At 38.7% G+C, this 17,198-nt stretch overlaps 2 protein-coding genes across 5 annotated transcripts in view; both read left to right on the plus strand.

Annotated features, from left to right (window-relative positions):
• Positions 1-5,197, plus strand: part of phf19 (PHD finger protein 19) — a 31,270-nt gene extending 26,073 nt beyond the window's left edge. For 2 of the 3 annotated variants that reach the window (XM_083555229.1, XM_083555230.1), the window contains exon 15: positions 2,679-5,197. In XM_083555229.1, the coding sequence (XP_083411355.1) occupies positions 2,679-3,012 (334 nt within the window). In that variant the 3' untranslated portion in view covers positions 3,013-5,197. The remainder of the gene's footprint in view (positions 1-2,678) is intronic. The other variant, XR_014535885.1, reaches the window with a different exon arrangement.
• A 1,722-nt stretch (positions 5,198-6,919) lies between these two features.
• dab2ipa (DAB2 interacting protein a) overlaps positions 6,920-17,198 on the plus strand; it is a 112,822-nt gene continuing 102,543 nt past the window's right edge. The window contains exons 1-3 of one of the 2 annotated variants that reach the window (XM_083555202.1): positions 6,920-6,980; positions 8,281-8,402; positions 9,051-9,177. In XM_083555202.1, the coding sequence (XP_083411328.1) occupies positions 6,929-6,980; positions 8,281-8,402; positions 9,051-9,177 (301 nt within the window). In that variant the 5' untranslated portion in view covers positions 6,920-6,928. Of the gene's footprint in view, positions 6,981-8,280; positions 8,403-9,050; positions 9,178-12,065; positions 12,375-17,198 lie in introns of those variants that run through there. The other variant, XM_083555204.1, reaches the window with a different exon arrangement.

Raw genomic sequence — 17,198 nt, forward strand, 5'->3', positions numbered from 1 at the left:
TGTGAAAGAGAGAAAGTTTGTCTCCTCCTACTACGACAATGTATGAATGATCCCCCCCCTCCAACGTTATGCATTTTTGGACGTCTTCTGTTCCTTAGTAGTCCCTCGATACTCAGCGTGTTTAGAACGGATGCGTGTGCCTGAAAACACATTTTGGGTCGAAGCCGGCTCTGGAATCACGAGGATGCCCCCTGCTGCGGCTGCTCACTGCGGGATAGATCAAACACACCACTTATGAGTAACTGCTTCCCATGCGCCTGCTTTCATCTACTCCGACTGCAGCGTCTAGTTCCTGTTTTAGCAGCTCTAATCACCCTCGAATGGAGTGCTGCGGCGGGAGGGTTTATAGCCTTGCTGCGTGTGACCCTCGCGCCGTGTTATTTCAGCCTGTAACTATGCAGAATGCTAAAAATTACCAGAAAGATTAAGTAGAGCGGAAAAAAAAAAGAAGAGCAGGAGGTCCGTCTGCATCGTGACCTTTAAATGGCAAAGCGTACACACCGAGCCGGGCGCTCAGTCCAAGAATCAGAAATGAAATGCCGTTCACAGAGCAAGACAAACATCTAGTGGTAGGTGACTGTAGTACATTTTGGTTGAGTTTTTTTAGGAAGCAGAAATCAGTAGGAGGATTCAGTCCTAATGCTGAGCGTGTTCTGGAAGTTTGCTGTGTGCTGCATTGAACATCGATTATGCTCAACAATTGCACAATTACAACAAACGGATTGAATTTTTAAAGATGAATTTTTCAAAACTTTATTTTATTCACTTGCACAGTCAACTTTGCTCCTATGGATTTTAGGGGTGGCACGGTTCACAAAACCCACAGTTCGGTTCGTATCACAGTTTTAGGGTCACGGTTTTCGGTTCTGTACGGTTCTTCTTGTTATTTGTTCTTTAACACTCCAGAAATTTCCTTCAGCATTTGATATATAGCTTATTAGCTTAATTATCCACAATTTAGGATACAGTATTAACATTTTTGTAATGTAATCATGCACTTACTGAATTTGACTTGACTTTAAGCACATTACTGAAACCATCTCTGAGTAAAAGCTAGGTGAGATTTTGATACAGCAAGAGAGAAGACATTGATGATGACATGCTTTTCGTTTATTTGGCAAAAAAAAAAAAAGTGTCTGCGAGAGGGAATATTAAACCGCGGCTCTAGTACATTCATCAGCTGACGAAATCCTTCACACTTAATCACGCTGCACAGTTGCATATCTTTTGCTATAAACATCCCCAATACTTTAGTTATGGCTATCGCCCTGTCCGACTGATCACTGAGAAGCTGCTTAAATGCTGCGGACAGTAGAAGTTGTTTCCTAACCGGCTCTCTTCTGTTTGTGCTGTTTGTATCGACACGTTGGCGTGATGTCTTCTCAAAAGAACTGTCATATTTGAAGTGTTGCCATTAGCATATTGAATGCATTTTGCACAATGCTTGCACACAGTCGCAGTTCTATATACTGATTTATTTCCGTTGTCATCGTAAGTAACATGAAATCCAAAATGTTTCCACACACCGGATTTGAACGACGCGGGCGCATCCGCCAACTCCGTGCAGCCTTCATTATCTCCTCCACTTGCCATTTCTGCAGCACTCCTTACTCAACTTTTACTGTCTATATGTATTTTCACGCGAAACTGTCTGAGGGGAAACTGAGCACGGGGCTACCGTGCGAACCGTGCGACGTACACACGAACCGAACCGAGACAAGCGAACCGAACGGTTCGGGTGTTTTTCCATGTACCGTGCCCCCCTTAATGGATTTCTCTTTTCTGATTCGCCACTCATTATAAATATCCTCTGAAACGCTAAAAACATTGGCATAATAAATAAAAAATAAAATCTTTTAGGAAGTAAGTGAAGAAATCAAAAACCATCAACATCCATGAGGAAAGAAGGTTCAGGGTCTCTACACATTTTGAAAAAATTTAGGATTTGATTTGAGTGATTTCCAGATCTGGATTAGTACGGAAAAATATTTCCATGTTTCCATAATATTGCTTCATTCATTTATCAAAAAATATAAAATTAAGGATTTGTAGCAAATATTTATATATATATACCGAAGGCTGCGTTCACACCGGATACATTTGAAAACGGCGTTTTCGTCTAAAAACTTTCCGCATCCACACTTTTGTCTTTAATCGTTTCCCAAAAGTTGCTCATCCACACTGAAATATCTGAAAACGTCCCTGTACGTAAGATGCTTCGATCATTTCCGCCTGCCGTTTATTTACTTTCCGGTTCTTTGAGTTGTTGCGGTAATGACTACAAATGCGGCATCGTTTTCGAAAGCCTCGTTTTTACAGTCGACACTGCAAAAGGACTGCATTCAAAAGGCTACGTTTCTGTTGAATGACACCGCCGTCTCAGTGTGGATTCAAACGAAAACATATTATAGTGGGAAAAGGTGTTTTTGTTAATGGACTTTAGCTCTGTTTTGTAGTTTTTTGTTAATTTGTTAGTTGTTAATTTCAACATTTACAACTAAACTATGAACTAACTTGAATGAAGTACAATGAAGTAAAAAATATTAAAGATTAGCTTGATAAGTCCTGTAATAATATCCTAAAACTTGAATATTATTTGTGAATTGTGTTTAGTTCTGTATGAATTTATTTGCGTTATTCATCTTTGGATTAAACATTTGACACCTTCATATGTATAGGAAGAACGTGGGCAGTCGAAAGAGGAAGCTTCCTTCATCTAATTACAGCGCTCTGGCCAGTAAGCGGGAGGCACTGGAGAGCGAGCTGAGTCCAGTGGGCACCCCAGTGGTCGAGTCCGGGGACGTAATGGGCAGTTCCATCGACAGCCACACCTTCGAAAGCCTGAGTGAAGACGACACGTCTCTCTCCAACCTCAAGTCTTCTATCACCAGTTACTTCGGCGCAGCAGGGAGGCTCACATGTGGGGAAAAGTACCAGGTTTTGGCACGCAGGGTCACGCCAGAGGGCAAGGTTCAGTACCTGGTGGAATGGGAAGGCACAACACCTTACTGAGGGGCAGGAGAACAGAGATGAGGTTCAAGATGGGGTTCTTCACTTCCAGGCCTCGGGAGTCACAGTGGTGCAAATGAACAGAAGAATTGGGTGCAACTGGTCAAACTGGCAGTAAAATGATAGATCTCGTGTCTATTTTGGATTACTGTGAATTTCCAGGGTTGGGATTGAAGAACACACGAGTGGTCTAGAATGTCACATTGATTTAAACCAGTTTATCTTTTTTTTTTTTTTTTCTTATCTCTCTTCTTTTTATGTTACACAAACATCTAAACAACGGAGTTCCAGAAAATCTAGTTTTCTAGTGCAATTGTAGTTTTCTAAAGGATCCTAGAAATATATATACAAGAACACATCTAGCTTGAGCACTTACCCCACGTTGGGTAACGAAGTGTGTTTTCTTCTTCTTCTTTTTTTTTTTTTTCCCTCAGTGTCCTGTTGACAGGGCACTATAAACAGCACAAAACTCACTTGTCCCATGCAGCCCATTAACATTGTAGTAATTAATACCTGGTTTTAATGATTTTTTATTTTTTTTTTCCTAGTGTCAGTTTTCGCACTTGTGAACTGGTTACATTTCCATGTCAGTGAGATGTAATGATGTAATATTATATAGCCATGACACAAAACATTAAATATTGACCCTTTAAGGGTGTCATCAGGACGAACACTGGCCAACATTCTAGTGGATGGTAACATTAAAAATGTCTATCCCCACCCACACACTATTATTACTATTAATTACTACGATCATGACGCTGAAATTCCCTTGGCGCACGGGATTCTCACAATATGACCATTCTCGACCATAACGTCGTCTCGCACCACTTCGATGCTCCATTATAACTATTAGCGAAGGGTTTTAAATAAAGTCGTACCGGTTCCAAACAACTGATCCCCCATTCCAAACCCCCCAACCCCCCCCCCCCCCCCCCCCCCCCCGCCTGCGCCATCCTGTGTTTACAGGTTTCATCCCTGAAAAATACATCTTTCCCATCATTATTATTCAGAATTGTTTCACAGTGATGAACTTGTTTGATTCATCTGGGTTTAAACAGAGAACACACTAATTTGTTGTTTTCCTCTAAAAGCCCCGTCCTGCCCATTAAAGCCTATAAAGTCTAGTTAGTGTACATATTCTGAAATCTATCCTGGTTTATCGCATCACTTCCAAAGACTTTCTTCCTATTTGACTGTTTCAGTATAAACGTGTATCCGAACCCTAACGTTGAATCTGCCCGGGTATCACCTGACTGGAAATGTTTAAGAAAAAAAAAAAACGACTATCATAAAAGTAAGGTGAGGTTTTTTTTGTTTTTGTTTTTTTTACAATGTTAAAAAAAAAAAAAACGAAAAGAAAGAAATATACTTTATTATTTACCTGTATATAATTGGACAAATGTTTAGCCCCCTTTATTGTATTGCACTATTAACACATTTTCTCAGCTATGCAACTATTATTGCTTAACTGATTTGTCATATATTTTATAATTGATCAGGAAAAAAAAAAAAACTTTTATACAAAGCACTTAATTCCGTGCATGTTATTGATTTATATGAATCCTTTTTTTATTGAAATATTTCCCCGAGTGCAAACATTTTATGCAAATTCGCACCAATTTCCGTGACTCATTTCAAGCACAATCCAAAAACTTCTACGTCGGAGCTCATCACATTGAACTAATGCTTGACGATTCAGCTGCTGATTCTAAACTTGTTGTTTTGTGTTTCTTTTTCTCATCATTGTGTTGAATTGTTAGTAAGGAGCTGCTGTGGCTTTATAGCTGCCAAACTCATGCAGAAACAAAACTGTATTTCCCGCCGCCTGTTTTTTTTTTGTTTGTTTGTTTGTTTATTGCGATCGCTGAAGCAGCAGCTGAATTGTTCCTGCTTTTCATTGCGAGTGAACTGTGAACAGCATCATCTCGCCAAGCTTCCCCGATCTGATCTACTTCCACAGCATTCTGACGTGGCTGTAAGTAAAGCTAGTGCGAGAACAGTTCAGTGTTTCCTCGAAATAACAGTGTTGTGATGTAACATGCTTTAAGCTGTGTGTAAGGAAATTTCCTGCTTGTACTCATTGTATGTTAGATATTTAACATAGGTTTTGCAATATGTAATTATCGGTGTGTCAGTCACGAACCATTCACTCCAGTTTTAAACAATAAAAAGCATTTCCCCAGAATGTACGACTCATCGCGTTTTCTTTGTGGTTGTATTTTCTCTCTCTCTCTCTCTCTCTCTCTCTCTCTCTCTCTCTCTCTCTCTCTCTCTCTCTCTTCTCCTTCCTATTTGTTGTTTCTTTACCTTTTTTTACTCCTTTAATATTTTCCCCTCTTTTCCATTTCTCTATTTTTATTTAGACGTTTTTTTTTTTTATAGTTCCTTTCTGCCATACCCTCTCCTCTCTTCACTTCATTCACTTCTTTCTCATCCTCTCTCGTCTTCTATTTTCTCTTTTCTGCTCTCATCTTTTCTCTTCTCGTCTCCTCTCTGTTATTTTCCTTTGCATTTCCCTATTCTTCTCTTGTTTCTCATCTTCTCTTCTCCCCTTATCTATTTTCTCTTCCCCATTTCTTCTCTATCTCCTCTTATCTTCTCTCTTCTTTCCTTTTTTCTTCTCTTTTCTCTCCACTATTTCCTCTCTTACCTTATTGTCCTCTCCTCTGCTCTTATCTTCTCCTCTCTGTTTGTTTCCTTTGCTTTTCCCACATCTCTCTTTCCTTTTCTTGTATTTTCTCTCCTCTCCCCTCTCTTCTTCTCCCATTTTTACTACTTTTTTCTCTTCTCTTATCTCCTCTTTTCTTCTTTTGTCCCTTCTTTCCTTATCTTCTCTCCCCTTTTACTTCTCTTCTACTCCTCTCCTTTCGGCTACACTTTTCTTTCCATTGCTTTTCCTATATTTAACTTTTTCTTTTTATTCCAAGTTAAAGTAAATTGCTTCTCTAAATTAGAAAAGATTTTTCTATTTACACGCTACAAAAATGTATGCAATAAATGTAGTAAACACTAGATGGCGCCATAAATTGTTGGTCATAATACAGATCTAATCTGCAGCTGTAAAAAAACAAACAGTATCCTTTACACACACACACACACACATTGTGTTTAATACGCCTGAAATGTTTTAACTTTGCAACGGATTTTGTGATCAATAGGTAATGAACACTGACTTCATATCCATAATCACTCATTTAAGTAGTTTCGGTGTCATGGGCTGTGTCCCAAATTGCTGCATTCTCCTAATCCAAATGGGTTTCAGGTAAAAAATTCTGCCTCTAATATCGCTTTATAATTTTATTCAAAGTCTTTTCAGGGTTGGCTGTTTCCCATATTGCTCCCTCGCTCTAATCCAAGTTGTGTTTTTGTATTTATCGGACAAATTCCAAATGACTTGTGTGGCTTGAATTCTGGTCTGGGCCAAATCCTAAATTAATCCAAGTATCAGACTTTGATTTCTCAATTCTCCTTAAAACCATCACTTTCCTAAAGACAGAAGGAAAGTGCCCCAATAAAGTCACTGTTCTTTATTTTTTTTATGCAGAATTGAGTAAGTGTACCAGAGCTCCTAATGGAGGACTGAATGAGGAAACGGAAAAGCCGAAGCTCTTCTCCTGTAATCCGTTAATCTAATTAAGGTGGTGAATGGCGTCAGGACACTGTAACTGCTGTGCACTTTTGTAATCCAAACAAATCCTATAGACAAGACTAGGGCTTCCTTCTGACAGCTGGAGAGGTCTTGAGTAGATCACAAGTTCTTTTTCTTGCTGCGGGCTAGGTGTCAGTTGGATTTGGCATGGAGGAGAAAGCGCTCCCGCTGACTCCCCAGACTCTGACCTACTAAAGCAGTTCCAAAGATCTTTAAAAAAAAAAATGTAAATAGTGTCTATGAAGACATAGAAGAGGACGTACCACCATGGATCGGGTGATGACCCGCTGTCACTACCAAGGCTGGATGAAAGTGATTGGTAGGTCTGAACAAGGGGAAAGTCTTGTTTTATTCAAAGCTTTAATCAAGTTCCCGAACTGGATTCTGAATCCACTTTGGATCTTGTAGATCGTTTGCTGTAGAAAATAACTAACGCGTAGTAGACTTGTGTATGTATGCGCTTCTTTCTCAAATGGTTGTCTTTTAATGTGGTTGTATTCAATTTTCCATTCATTCAAACTAGGAGACCCGAACCCATGTTCTAGCATGCCTTTGCCCCAGCTCCTTTGAGATATGGTTTATTGTGGAGTGGAAGATCTTGAGATGCCTGCTGTAAAGTTCTGACCTCAGCCCTGTTGAACACCTTTGGGATGAATTGGAACACTGACTGCACCCCCAGGCTTCATCACCTCACCTACATCAGTACTTGATTTTGCCCTTGTGGTTGAATGAATCTCAAGAAACGTCAACAAGTGCACTCCCATATCTAGTGGAGGACGTTCTCAGAAGAGTGGAGGCTATTATTACAGCAAAAAGGGACTAAATATGGTTTAAAAAAAAAACATACTATATACATGTATCTAATGGTCAGGTGTCCACAAACACAAAATACACAGATGGTCCCAGAGTTACGAATTTTTCAGTCTTACGATGGCAATAGCGATACAACAGAATTGTACAAATATTTAAAGTTTCACAAACGTAGCAGAGTACGCTCTGCCCTCCACCCACTGGTCGGCGCTCGTCCTTACGCCCGCTGCCACACATGTATATAACGTGTAGTTTATACAATATAGATGTGGAAATTGCTCTGTTTTGCAAATGGTGTGCTGTAATGTGTTACATTATTAACAAATTACACTTTACTACCCATCACCATTCTATAAGACTCTTGCAGGGCCAATTCTAGGATTTTTTTTGGGGGGGTGGCACATGGGAGGGCCATAGAAACACCCCCCCCCCCCCCATTGAAAAAGTGTTCTCTCCATCTTTGACATGGCTTTTTCTCAAAGAAACCTTGAATGTATTGCTGCTGATCATTTAAAAGACTACTACACAAAAACATCTTCATCTTAAAACTGTCAGAACGTTAACAATATTAAAAGCCCACTTATATAAATATATGTGTATCATGCAAAGCCTTTGTATCTTGTCTGGAACAACGTTTGCTACTTTATATTAGTCTCCATTTATAATACTCCATTTGTCATGTGACTGTCCTCTAGTAATGAAAACCACACTGTTCACATTATGCTCCATGACTTTCACATGGACCACTGGTTTTATTATCTGAGGTATCGAAATACCATTATTAAGTCACGTACACGTTTGCGTTGCAGATATGAGCGGTTCGTCTGTGCACTGGATTTCTCGTGGGCAGCCGCTGATGGAGCCCGTGAGCTGGCAGGTGAAGTTTTGCCTCCTGACTAAATGTGAGCTGGTGCTGTTTGACAAAGCAGAGGTGGGTGGTCCATGATTGTATACGTTTCTCATAAGGAAGTGCAATAGGGTGAAGGATCCTGAGGATTTGGATTGAAGTGGTTGAATGCATTGTTTGCTAAGAGTGAGTTCTTCATCCATTCATCTTTGCCAGTGCTTTATAATAGGCAAGTTGTGTTTGGTATGAATGGTGGAAATCCAGGATTCTGACTGACTTGAGTATAGAAAATGATTAAGACCGTAATCTTGTAGAATATCTTATTAAGAACTGAGAATGATTATTTTTTAATTGATGGAAGGAAAGACCAAAAAACTTGCAGAATTATTCTCTATTCAAGAGGAGGTTGAAATTAGCAGGAATAAGACCTGTCTGAAGATTTCAAGATTGTAGTGAAACTTCTTACATGAAATGTTTGGTGTTATTATAGAGAAAATGGAACATGCAACACTTTATGGACATAACTATAAGATGTAAAAATTTTCAAATCTTGTAGAACCTTCTATATGCTGATGCACCTCTAATGCATAAAGAGCATGTGATGCTTTTGTACTCTAGGGGGCAGCAGATCTTAAACTGACACCTCAGCAAACTAAGCGATTAGCTTCTCTTTGAGAAACTAAATAAAGAAGTGATGTTTTTCCTGATACCTAAAGTTACACCTTTTTGCAGATCAGCTGGTTACCCCTGGGAGAGCGACCAGCCGAGTTGTGCACAATGTGGCTCCTGAGACATGACCCCAGCACCTCAGGGCAACGACAGCTCTGTAAGGATAAGAGCACCCAAACCCCACATAGAAGTGAGTGCATGAATCAAACACCTGCGATCCAAGGAGATTTTGATCTAATCAGAACATACTTCAAACACCTCAAGCATGCAAATCCTAAATCTACCCACTTTCGCATCCCACTGATGGAAAATCCAGTGTGTTTGCTCAGTCAGGACAAATAGTAGCTTGTATAAGCTAGTTTTCAAATTGTTTTCTAATGCTTAATTTAGTATATTCTTAGAGAAGTTTATGATTGATGGGTCAGGACTGTTTTTGGCAATTTCCATAGGAATTAACAGGAATTAATGGGAATAAACTGGGAATTTACAAAATTGCAGGTGACCGAGAACTTAAATGTATTTGAAATAATTTGATTCGTTCTTGCGATCTCCTGATGATGATAAGTTCCTCAGGAGCCTGTGATTGACAGTTACTTACATAATCATATGTGAAAAGGAAATTCTTTGTAAAAAAAAAAAAAAAAAAAAAGTGTACAAATTATTTGAATTGAACAATTAATAATCTAGAGTAGGTCCCCTGGTGGTCTAGTGGTTAGGATGCTGCGCTCTCACTGCTGCGGCCCGGGTTCGATCCCCGGTCAGGGAACCAACCCCAGCCACTTTTAGTGCCGGTCCCAAGCCCGGATAAATTGGGAGGGTTGCGTTAGGAAGGCGTAAAATCCAGCATAAAAACATGTGCCAAATCAAACATGTGGATGATCCGCTGTGGCGACCCCTACTGGGAGAAGCCGAAAGAAAGTTTTTTTAAATTAATAATGTAGAATGCTTTTTTATTGAGTACACTAGGACACACAACAGAGTGTGTATAAAGGCTCCAGACAGAGTGAATGCTCTGGTGCTTTCTATCTGTCTAGTTGGATCTCTGGCCGGCCAAAGAGCTCTAATCTGGAGTGGGTGGAATAATCACACTGCTGTCACAGGATGCCTTTGTTTAACAATCTAGCCTGCCTGCGGCGTTTCTCCGACTCTACACAGACTCGTCATTTTTTGAAGCGGCTCCTCTGTGAACCGTTTGCAAAGCTGTGTCCAAGCTGTGAGCTTTTCAAATTTCAAATCGTGGATCAGGATGAATCAGTCGGTGCATGCGCCTGAGAAGAGCAAAGATTGTGAAACTGTAGATTCAAGTGAATATTCTCCAGCATTTAAATAGAGTTTAAATTCACAGCATATAACTTTCACATATATTTTGATCCTAAGTAATGAAATCATCTAAAAAAAAAAAAAAAAAACACACAAAAGCATGTAGAGAAACAGGTGTAGGTTTTATTATTATCATCATTTCTGCCTCCACAGACACATTAATGCTCACGCCTCATATCTCATACGTGTTACATTAATCCAATCAGCAACGACTTCTATATCGCAACCCTGCACCTATGGACTTACACTGATCAGGTATAACATTATGACCATCTGCCTAATATTGTGTTGGTCCCCCTTTTGCTGCCAAAACAGTTCTGAGCCGTCGAGCATCAACAGCATTAACTTCTTCAGCAGTTTGAGCTACAGGAGCTTATCTGTTAGATCGGACCACACGTCCAGCCTTCGCTCTCCACGTGCATCTATGAGCCTCAGCCGCCCACGACCCTGTCGTCTAGTCGTCTACTCACTCAAATCCTTACGCTCGCCCATTTTTCCTGCTTCTAACACGTCAAATTTGAGGACAAAATGTTCACTTGCTGCCTAATATATACAGCACCACATACTAACAGGTGCCATGAAGAGATAATCAGTGTTATTCACTTCAACGGTCAGTGGTCATAATGTTATGCCCGATCGGTGTATTTGGGAAATATTATGGTTTGCACACTCTGCACAAATTATATAGTTAATGTCTAACATTATTTAGGTTTCCTGGTGGTCTAGTGGCTAGGATGCGGCGCTCTCACCACTGCGGCCCGGGTTCGATCCCCAGTCAGGGCCCCAAGCCTGGATAAATAGGGAGGGTTGCGTTAGGAAGGGCATCCAGCATAAAAACATGTGCCAAATCAAACATGCGGATGGTCCGCTGTGGCGACTCCTGATGAGAGAACCCGAAAGAAAGTTTAATGTCTAACATTATTTATAACCATAGTATTCAAATATTTCTAGCTTTTAAATTTTTTCATATTTTTATAGCACCAGCACACCATGACAAATTCCTTGTACATGTAACCCATGATGCTTGGCAATAAAAGATGATTCCGATTCTAGTTAATGAGAAGCAACTGACTCTCTAATAATCGGTTTATTTTAAAGCAGCGATATGTTGTTTTTAGAGCTTGTGAACTGCAGTGCAAATTTTTACTTTAGAAGCCTAAAAATAACTAAAGTAGCCTGCTTTAGTGAAGGGTAATATTTTACCTCATAGATATCTTTAATGTGAGGAGATTATTACAAGTCTAATAACACTTTTAATGTTACAAATGGACGCTTTAATGCTTTAATAATTACGCATACACTACCTCAGATTCAGTTCTTTTTTCCGAGGATTGAGTCTTGCAGCGTATTAATGCTTGAGGTTCGGTTTTAGGAGGTTGAGGTGAAGCGTGCGGAAAAGAAAACCCTTGGTTTTTATTCATTTATTTATTTATTTATTTATTTATTTTTTAACGATCTCTTCGAGCAGGGATCTGATGCTTTCAGACGTTGGAGCTCTTAGAGATTTTATTTTATGAAAGCCATTTGCTGGGCCAGTCTGGGTAATGATTTGATGTGCACTCAGGTTGGGCAAAGATTCTGAGCTGATGTTGAGGCAACAGTCTGTTTGAAAAAGTAAGAGAGGACGTCAGCAAGCAATCGGGAAGGGCGAGAGGGAGGGAGTGTGGGAGGGTGAGAGGGAGGGAGGGAGGAAAAGTGAGGGGGAAAAAAAAAACAGGAGGCAGGGAAGGAGAAGGAGGGAGGTAGAGAGGGAGAGATAGAGAGAAAGCCAAGTGCTGTGTCTTTAAGAGTGCTGGTGCGAGGGTTAGGATAGAGAGGGCCCCTGAGAAGCGGCGAAGATCGGCCTTGTCCCAATCCACTTCCCTTTAACTGTCAGACGCAGCAGCTTGGTGAGTGGCTGAGCTGAGCAGAAGCTGAGCAGAGACTGAAAGGAGGCAGCACGCGACCTGTGTGGATAAACAGACTTCTCGGATCACTGTACTGCTCCAGCACTATGTCTGATTCTCATTTCACACAGCTTTGAAGTTATGGAGCAGGTCGACACGGCCGTTCTGGACACCCACCATGGTAAGAGGAGAAATGTGGAATCACTTTTAACATGACCAGTGAACTGTTTAGGAGCAGGCAACGATGTGCACTGAAGTGTGTGAGTGAGCGTGTGTGTGTGTGTGTGTGTGTGTGTGTGTGTGTGTGTGTGTGTGTGTGTGTGTGTGTGTGTGTGTGTGGGGGTTCCAGGTCTGTAAAAGAGCTCACTGCAGTTCAAGCCTTGTTCTTCTCATGCGAGTTTCTTTTGTCTCGACCAGAGTAACATTAGTTGGCTGCACGCAATGTGTGTAATTACATCCTGGTCCTTGTCGAGCTTTTACTGATACTGTACGATAGAAAGATCCAGGACATGATGGGAAGGTTGGGGAAAAATAAAAAACCCACCGAGAACATTTTCCTTGTTCTCATCACTCTAAAAGCAGGTTGGGTTCTAACAGAGCACTACATGTTCCCTAAACAAATAAACCTTTCCTCATAACTTTCCAGATCTTAATATTTGGTCTTCAGGAGAGACATAATCATGGGGTACAGTAGGCATACGGAATAAAAAAACTATAATTTCAGACGATTAAAAACGTTTCTTGATACAAAGTAAAAAAAAAAAAGAATATATTTTTTTTCTCCAGATGATCGTATACATGGCAATAGATTTATTACTATTTATATCATGTTACATTTTTTTAGGATTAACGTTAAAATGTTGGCACATTAAAAAAAAAGTTTGCATTTTAATGGAAAGAAAAAGACACGTAGAAAAAAGTGCAACATTAAATCCCATGTTAAATATTTTAATTGAGTGCTGTTAATGCACTTACAATGAGCCTTAAAATTTCTTTTTTTCATAATTCCATAAAAATGGTAAAAAAAAAAAAAAAAAATCTTAGATTTTATAGATTATGGATTGTGGAACAGACATATAAAAACTCAACTTAATAGATGTTTGTATGCGTCTATGGAAGCTGAACAGCTGCAGTGGCTGAGCTGCGCTATTGGAAGCCTTAGTTCTGGTTGGTATACTAAGACAGCAAGACAAAGGTTTCCTAATAGGATGGTGTAAAATGAACCAGGATTGGTTTTGAATCCTTTCTGTGATCTGTATGATGCAGCATGCAGTGATAAAAGAAACTTTTCTGTGGTCATGCAGTAGAAGAGTGACGTCCTTTCTTTTAAAATGCCACCACTGAATCACTGAGTGTTCTGTGATGCAGGAAAAGGTCAGGCTGGTGACAGTAATGAGGATGGACCACCAATTTCCAGCTCACAAACAAACAAAAAACATCATCCCAACACTGACTAAGCTCTTCAGCCGATATTTGAACAATTCCACAATTCATGTTCTGTCAGATTGTACAAAGCCGTTCAGCATTTTCCCTCACCTTTTCTTCTCATTAGATGAATGTTCTTGTAAAATGGTGGCTTTAGCCTTCTTTCGTTCTCTGTCAGTATTTCTCAGCTACAATATCGGAACAAAAGTATTGGAACTTTTCCAGCCATATGTGGTTCTTCCTCAAACCTTTGTCTTTGGATGCAGTAGCAATAGATTTTCCATTAACATGAACTAGAAGACCCAAACTAGGAGACTCAAACTAGGAGTGCACAGAGCCAGCTTAATGCTTTACATGGGTTTGAGTCGAAGATCTTGAGTGGTTTTTTTGTGTGTGTTTATTTTCCCATTATACCATAGCATTTACTATTGCAATTGTTTACTAACAGCTCTTTTTTCTTTCTTTTTGTCTGTTTATGATTAGGTTTAGTGTTGATAGTGTCAAAGGTGTAAAATCAAGTTGGTTCCTAGTTCACAGTGACTGTAGGAAGTGGTATCTTCATGGGTAATTAATTGGACTTAAATCTGAAAGTCATGAGTTCAAATCACAGCCACACCAGGGGCCCCTGAGCAAGGCCCTTAACAACATAGTTGGTCAGTTGTATGAATTGGAACAGTGTAAGTCGCTCTGGGTAAGGGCATCTGCCAAAATGGCATAAATGTAAATGTAAACGAGCTATAAATTTCACAACTCAAATTTTCTTATTTTATTTATTTATTTATTTTTCATTTATATCTAAATTTAATAGTAAAGTTTCCTAGTTTGTATATGGTTTCTGGTTTGGACACTTTACTGATTTATCTTACTTGACTAGCACTGGAGACTCCTTTCATAAACCATAGAATTGCCATAGGAAACTTTATCATATTAACAATCGTTTAGTCCCAAACATCCAAAATACACTTCTCTGTGAGTGAGCTGTTACAACAGAAACAATGATATTTGAATATAAACACACTAATATCAGAACTGCTGTTATGTTTGATTATTATACACATTCTGACAATCAGAATGAAGTATAGAGCAGCACTGTGGTGTAACATTATGATTAATTGTCACCAAACAGAAGCTAGTTAATTAAGCCTTAATTAGCCAGATAGTGGTGGGGTATTATATTTAAAATTGCATATTAATTGATATATTAATAGATAGTAACATTGAAATTATTAAGATTAAGGACTAAATGTGAACTAAAACTGACATCTGTATACTTTTTTATTATTTCATTACTTTTTTATTAGATTTTATTTATTTAATTTATGATGATTTTTTCTACTTTAATTTATATTCTTGTTTATTTAATAATAATGATAATATTATTTATATATATATATATATATATATATATATATATATATATATATATATATATATATATATATATATATATATATATATATATAATTATTATTATTATTATTATAATTTTTTTTTAAACATATTCCATTTTGTGTCACAGACCAGCCTTAAAAACATTAATGGTTTCAATTAAATGGCTGGTGGAGTTTAAACAGACCCAGACGATCTTGCCTTTCAACTCTTAAATGTTTGATTAAATTATTAAATGGATGTGTTCCAGAGATGTGTGGCATTTCCAGAAATCCTCCTGTGGCTCAACTTCTCACTGAACCAATCCAAGGAAGTGCAGCACTGCACAAGTACTTTTCTTGGAGTTTAAGAATTTGGCAATGAGGTGTTGAAAGCTGTTTGTGCCGAATCTTGTGGAGATTATAATCCCAGACGGGAGCTTCAGGAGAGTCTGTAATCCTGATGGCATGGAGATGAGCATAGTGGTAGTGTAACATCAACCTACACTTTGCTTATTTCCTCTGTCCCGCTTCTCATTTAGCTCTTAATTCAATATAAATACAATTTTACTTGTATAGCAATTTTAACAATGGCCATTGTCCCAAAGCAGCTTTACAGAATTGAGTAAATTTCCAATATATTTTTTTAAATATTTCCTTTAAATTTGTACATAATGGGGGTTTCAGTGGTGACTGTGACAAGGAAACACTCTCTGAGATGACATGAGCAAGGAACTTTGAGACTCGACCAGACTGCGTTTTTATAAGGAAATCCAGCAACACTGTGTCTCATTGGTTGTCCTCTACAGATGTGGTAACAAATCAGCATGAATCGTTGTAATGTTTGTGGAGTGGAGTGGCATTTTTCAACAGAATTGGATGGCTGGGAAACTGCTCTATTCATAGTGAAAGCTTGGATTTTTAAGAGAGCCTGAGTCTGGGCACTTAAACGTAATTACGTCTATTATGACCATTTTATAACAATGACTCGGTCAGGTAGGGAATGTGTAGAAAGAGGTATGGTTTCAATTTAGGAGTATTTTTTTAATAGTGTCTTGTGCAGAGTTCTATTTAGAAGGAACTCTGTCAAGATGTTTTAAAATAATAACAAAATATTCAGTATTTTACAGCAGCAAAGTGGCAAGTCTTGTTCTTACACTCAAACATGTTATTTTAAACCCATTGACTTTGGTTAGATGGTGAAAAAAAATACAAAACCAGGAAATCATATGCTATACAGTTATTTAGTTTAAGTAAAGTAAAGTACTTTTAAAGTATTGGACTAAAACTACACTATATAGACAGGTTTGTGGCCATGTGGCTGTAAGATTGTGGAGATTTGTGCTCATTTAGCTACAAGAGTGTTAAAGTCAGGTACTGATGTAGCATGAGGAGGCCTGGGGTGCAGTCAGCGTTAACATTCATCCTGAATGTCTTCAGTAAAGGTTGAGATTAGAGTTCTTTACCAGGCCACTCAAGATCCTCCACTCCAACTCATGTAATCTATATATTCGTAAAGGTGGTTTTGTGCACAGGAGCATTGTTATGCTTGAACAGGTTTGAGTCTCCTAGTTCAAATGAGGAAATTTTTTAAAGCTACACTATCCAAAGACCTATTAAACAATTGAGTGCCTTCAACTTTGTGGTAACAGTTTGAGGAAGAACCACATATGGCTGTGAAAAAGTCAGGAATCCAAATCCTTTTGTGTACAAAGTGTATGTAATGTGTCTAAAAAGAAGTTTTTTTCTGATTTATGGTACAATTATAAGTAGAATTGAACATACAGATGTTGTGTACACAGGTAACAAATAATAATAAATACTACACAGCAGTAGAAAATAAAAACAATTTCTTGTAGATAAATAGGAAAGAACGTTCTTCTGCTGATTTCATAGAGGATTTGAATAAAAGCAAGTTCGAGTAAGCGAGAAATAAGTGAAGAATGGGATGGTTTCAATAACATTTGAACTTCCTTCCTCTGTAGTTATTACTTGGCACTCGCTCAGTACCCTCTGTATATCAAGTAAACAGATATACAACCTTCATCTGAGAGATTTGGACGCGTTCCGAAAATCACATTATGTCCTTATAGTCTACTAAAAACCTTATAAATCATGGATGGATATATTTAAACCCTGTTGCTCAAATTGCTGAGAAGTGGTGGACAGTGTTGGACAAAAGTCCTTCATCAGCTGGGTAACAAAAGTACTTA

This window comes from Silurus aristotelis, assembly GCF_946808225.1.
Source record: "Silurus aristotelis genome assembly, chromosome: 11".
NCBI lineage: Eukaryota > Metazoa > Chordata > Actinopteri > Siluriformes > Siluridae > Silurus > Silurus aristotelis.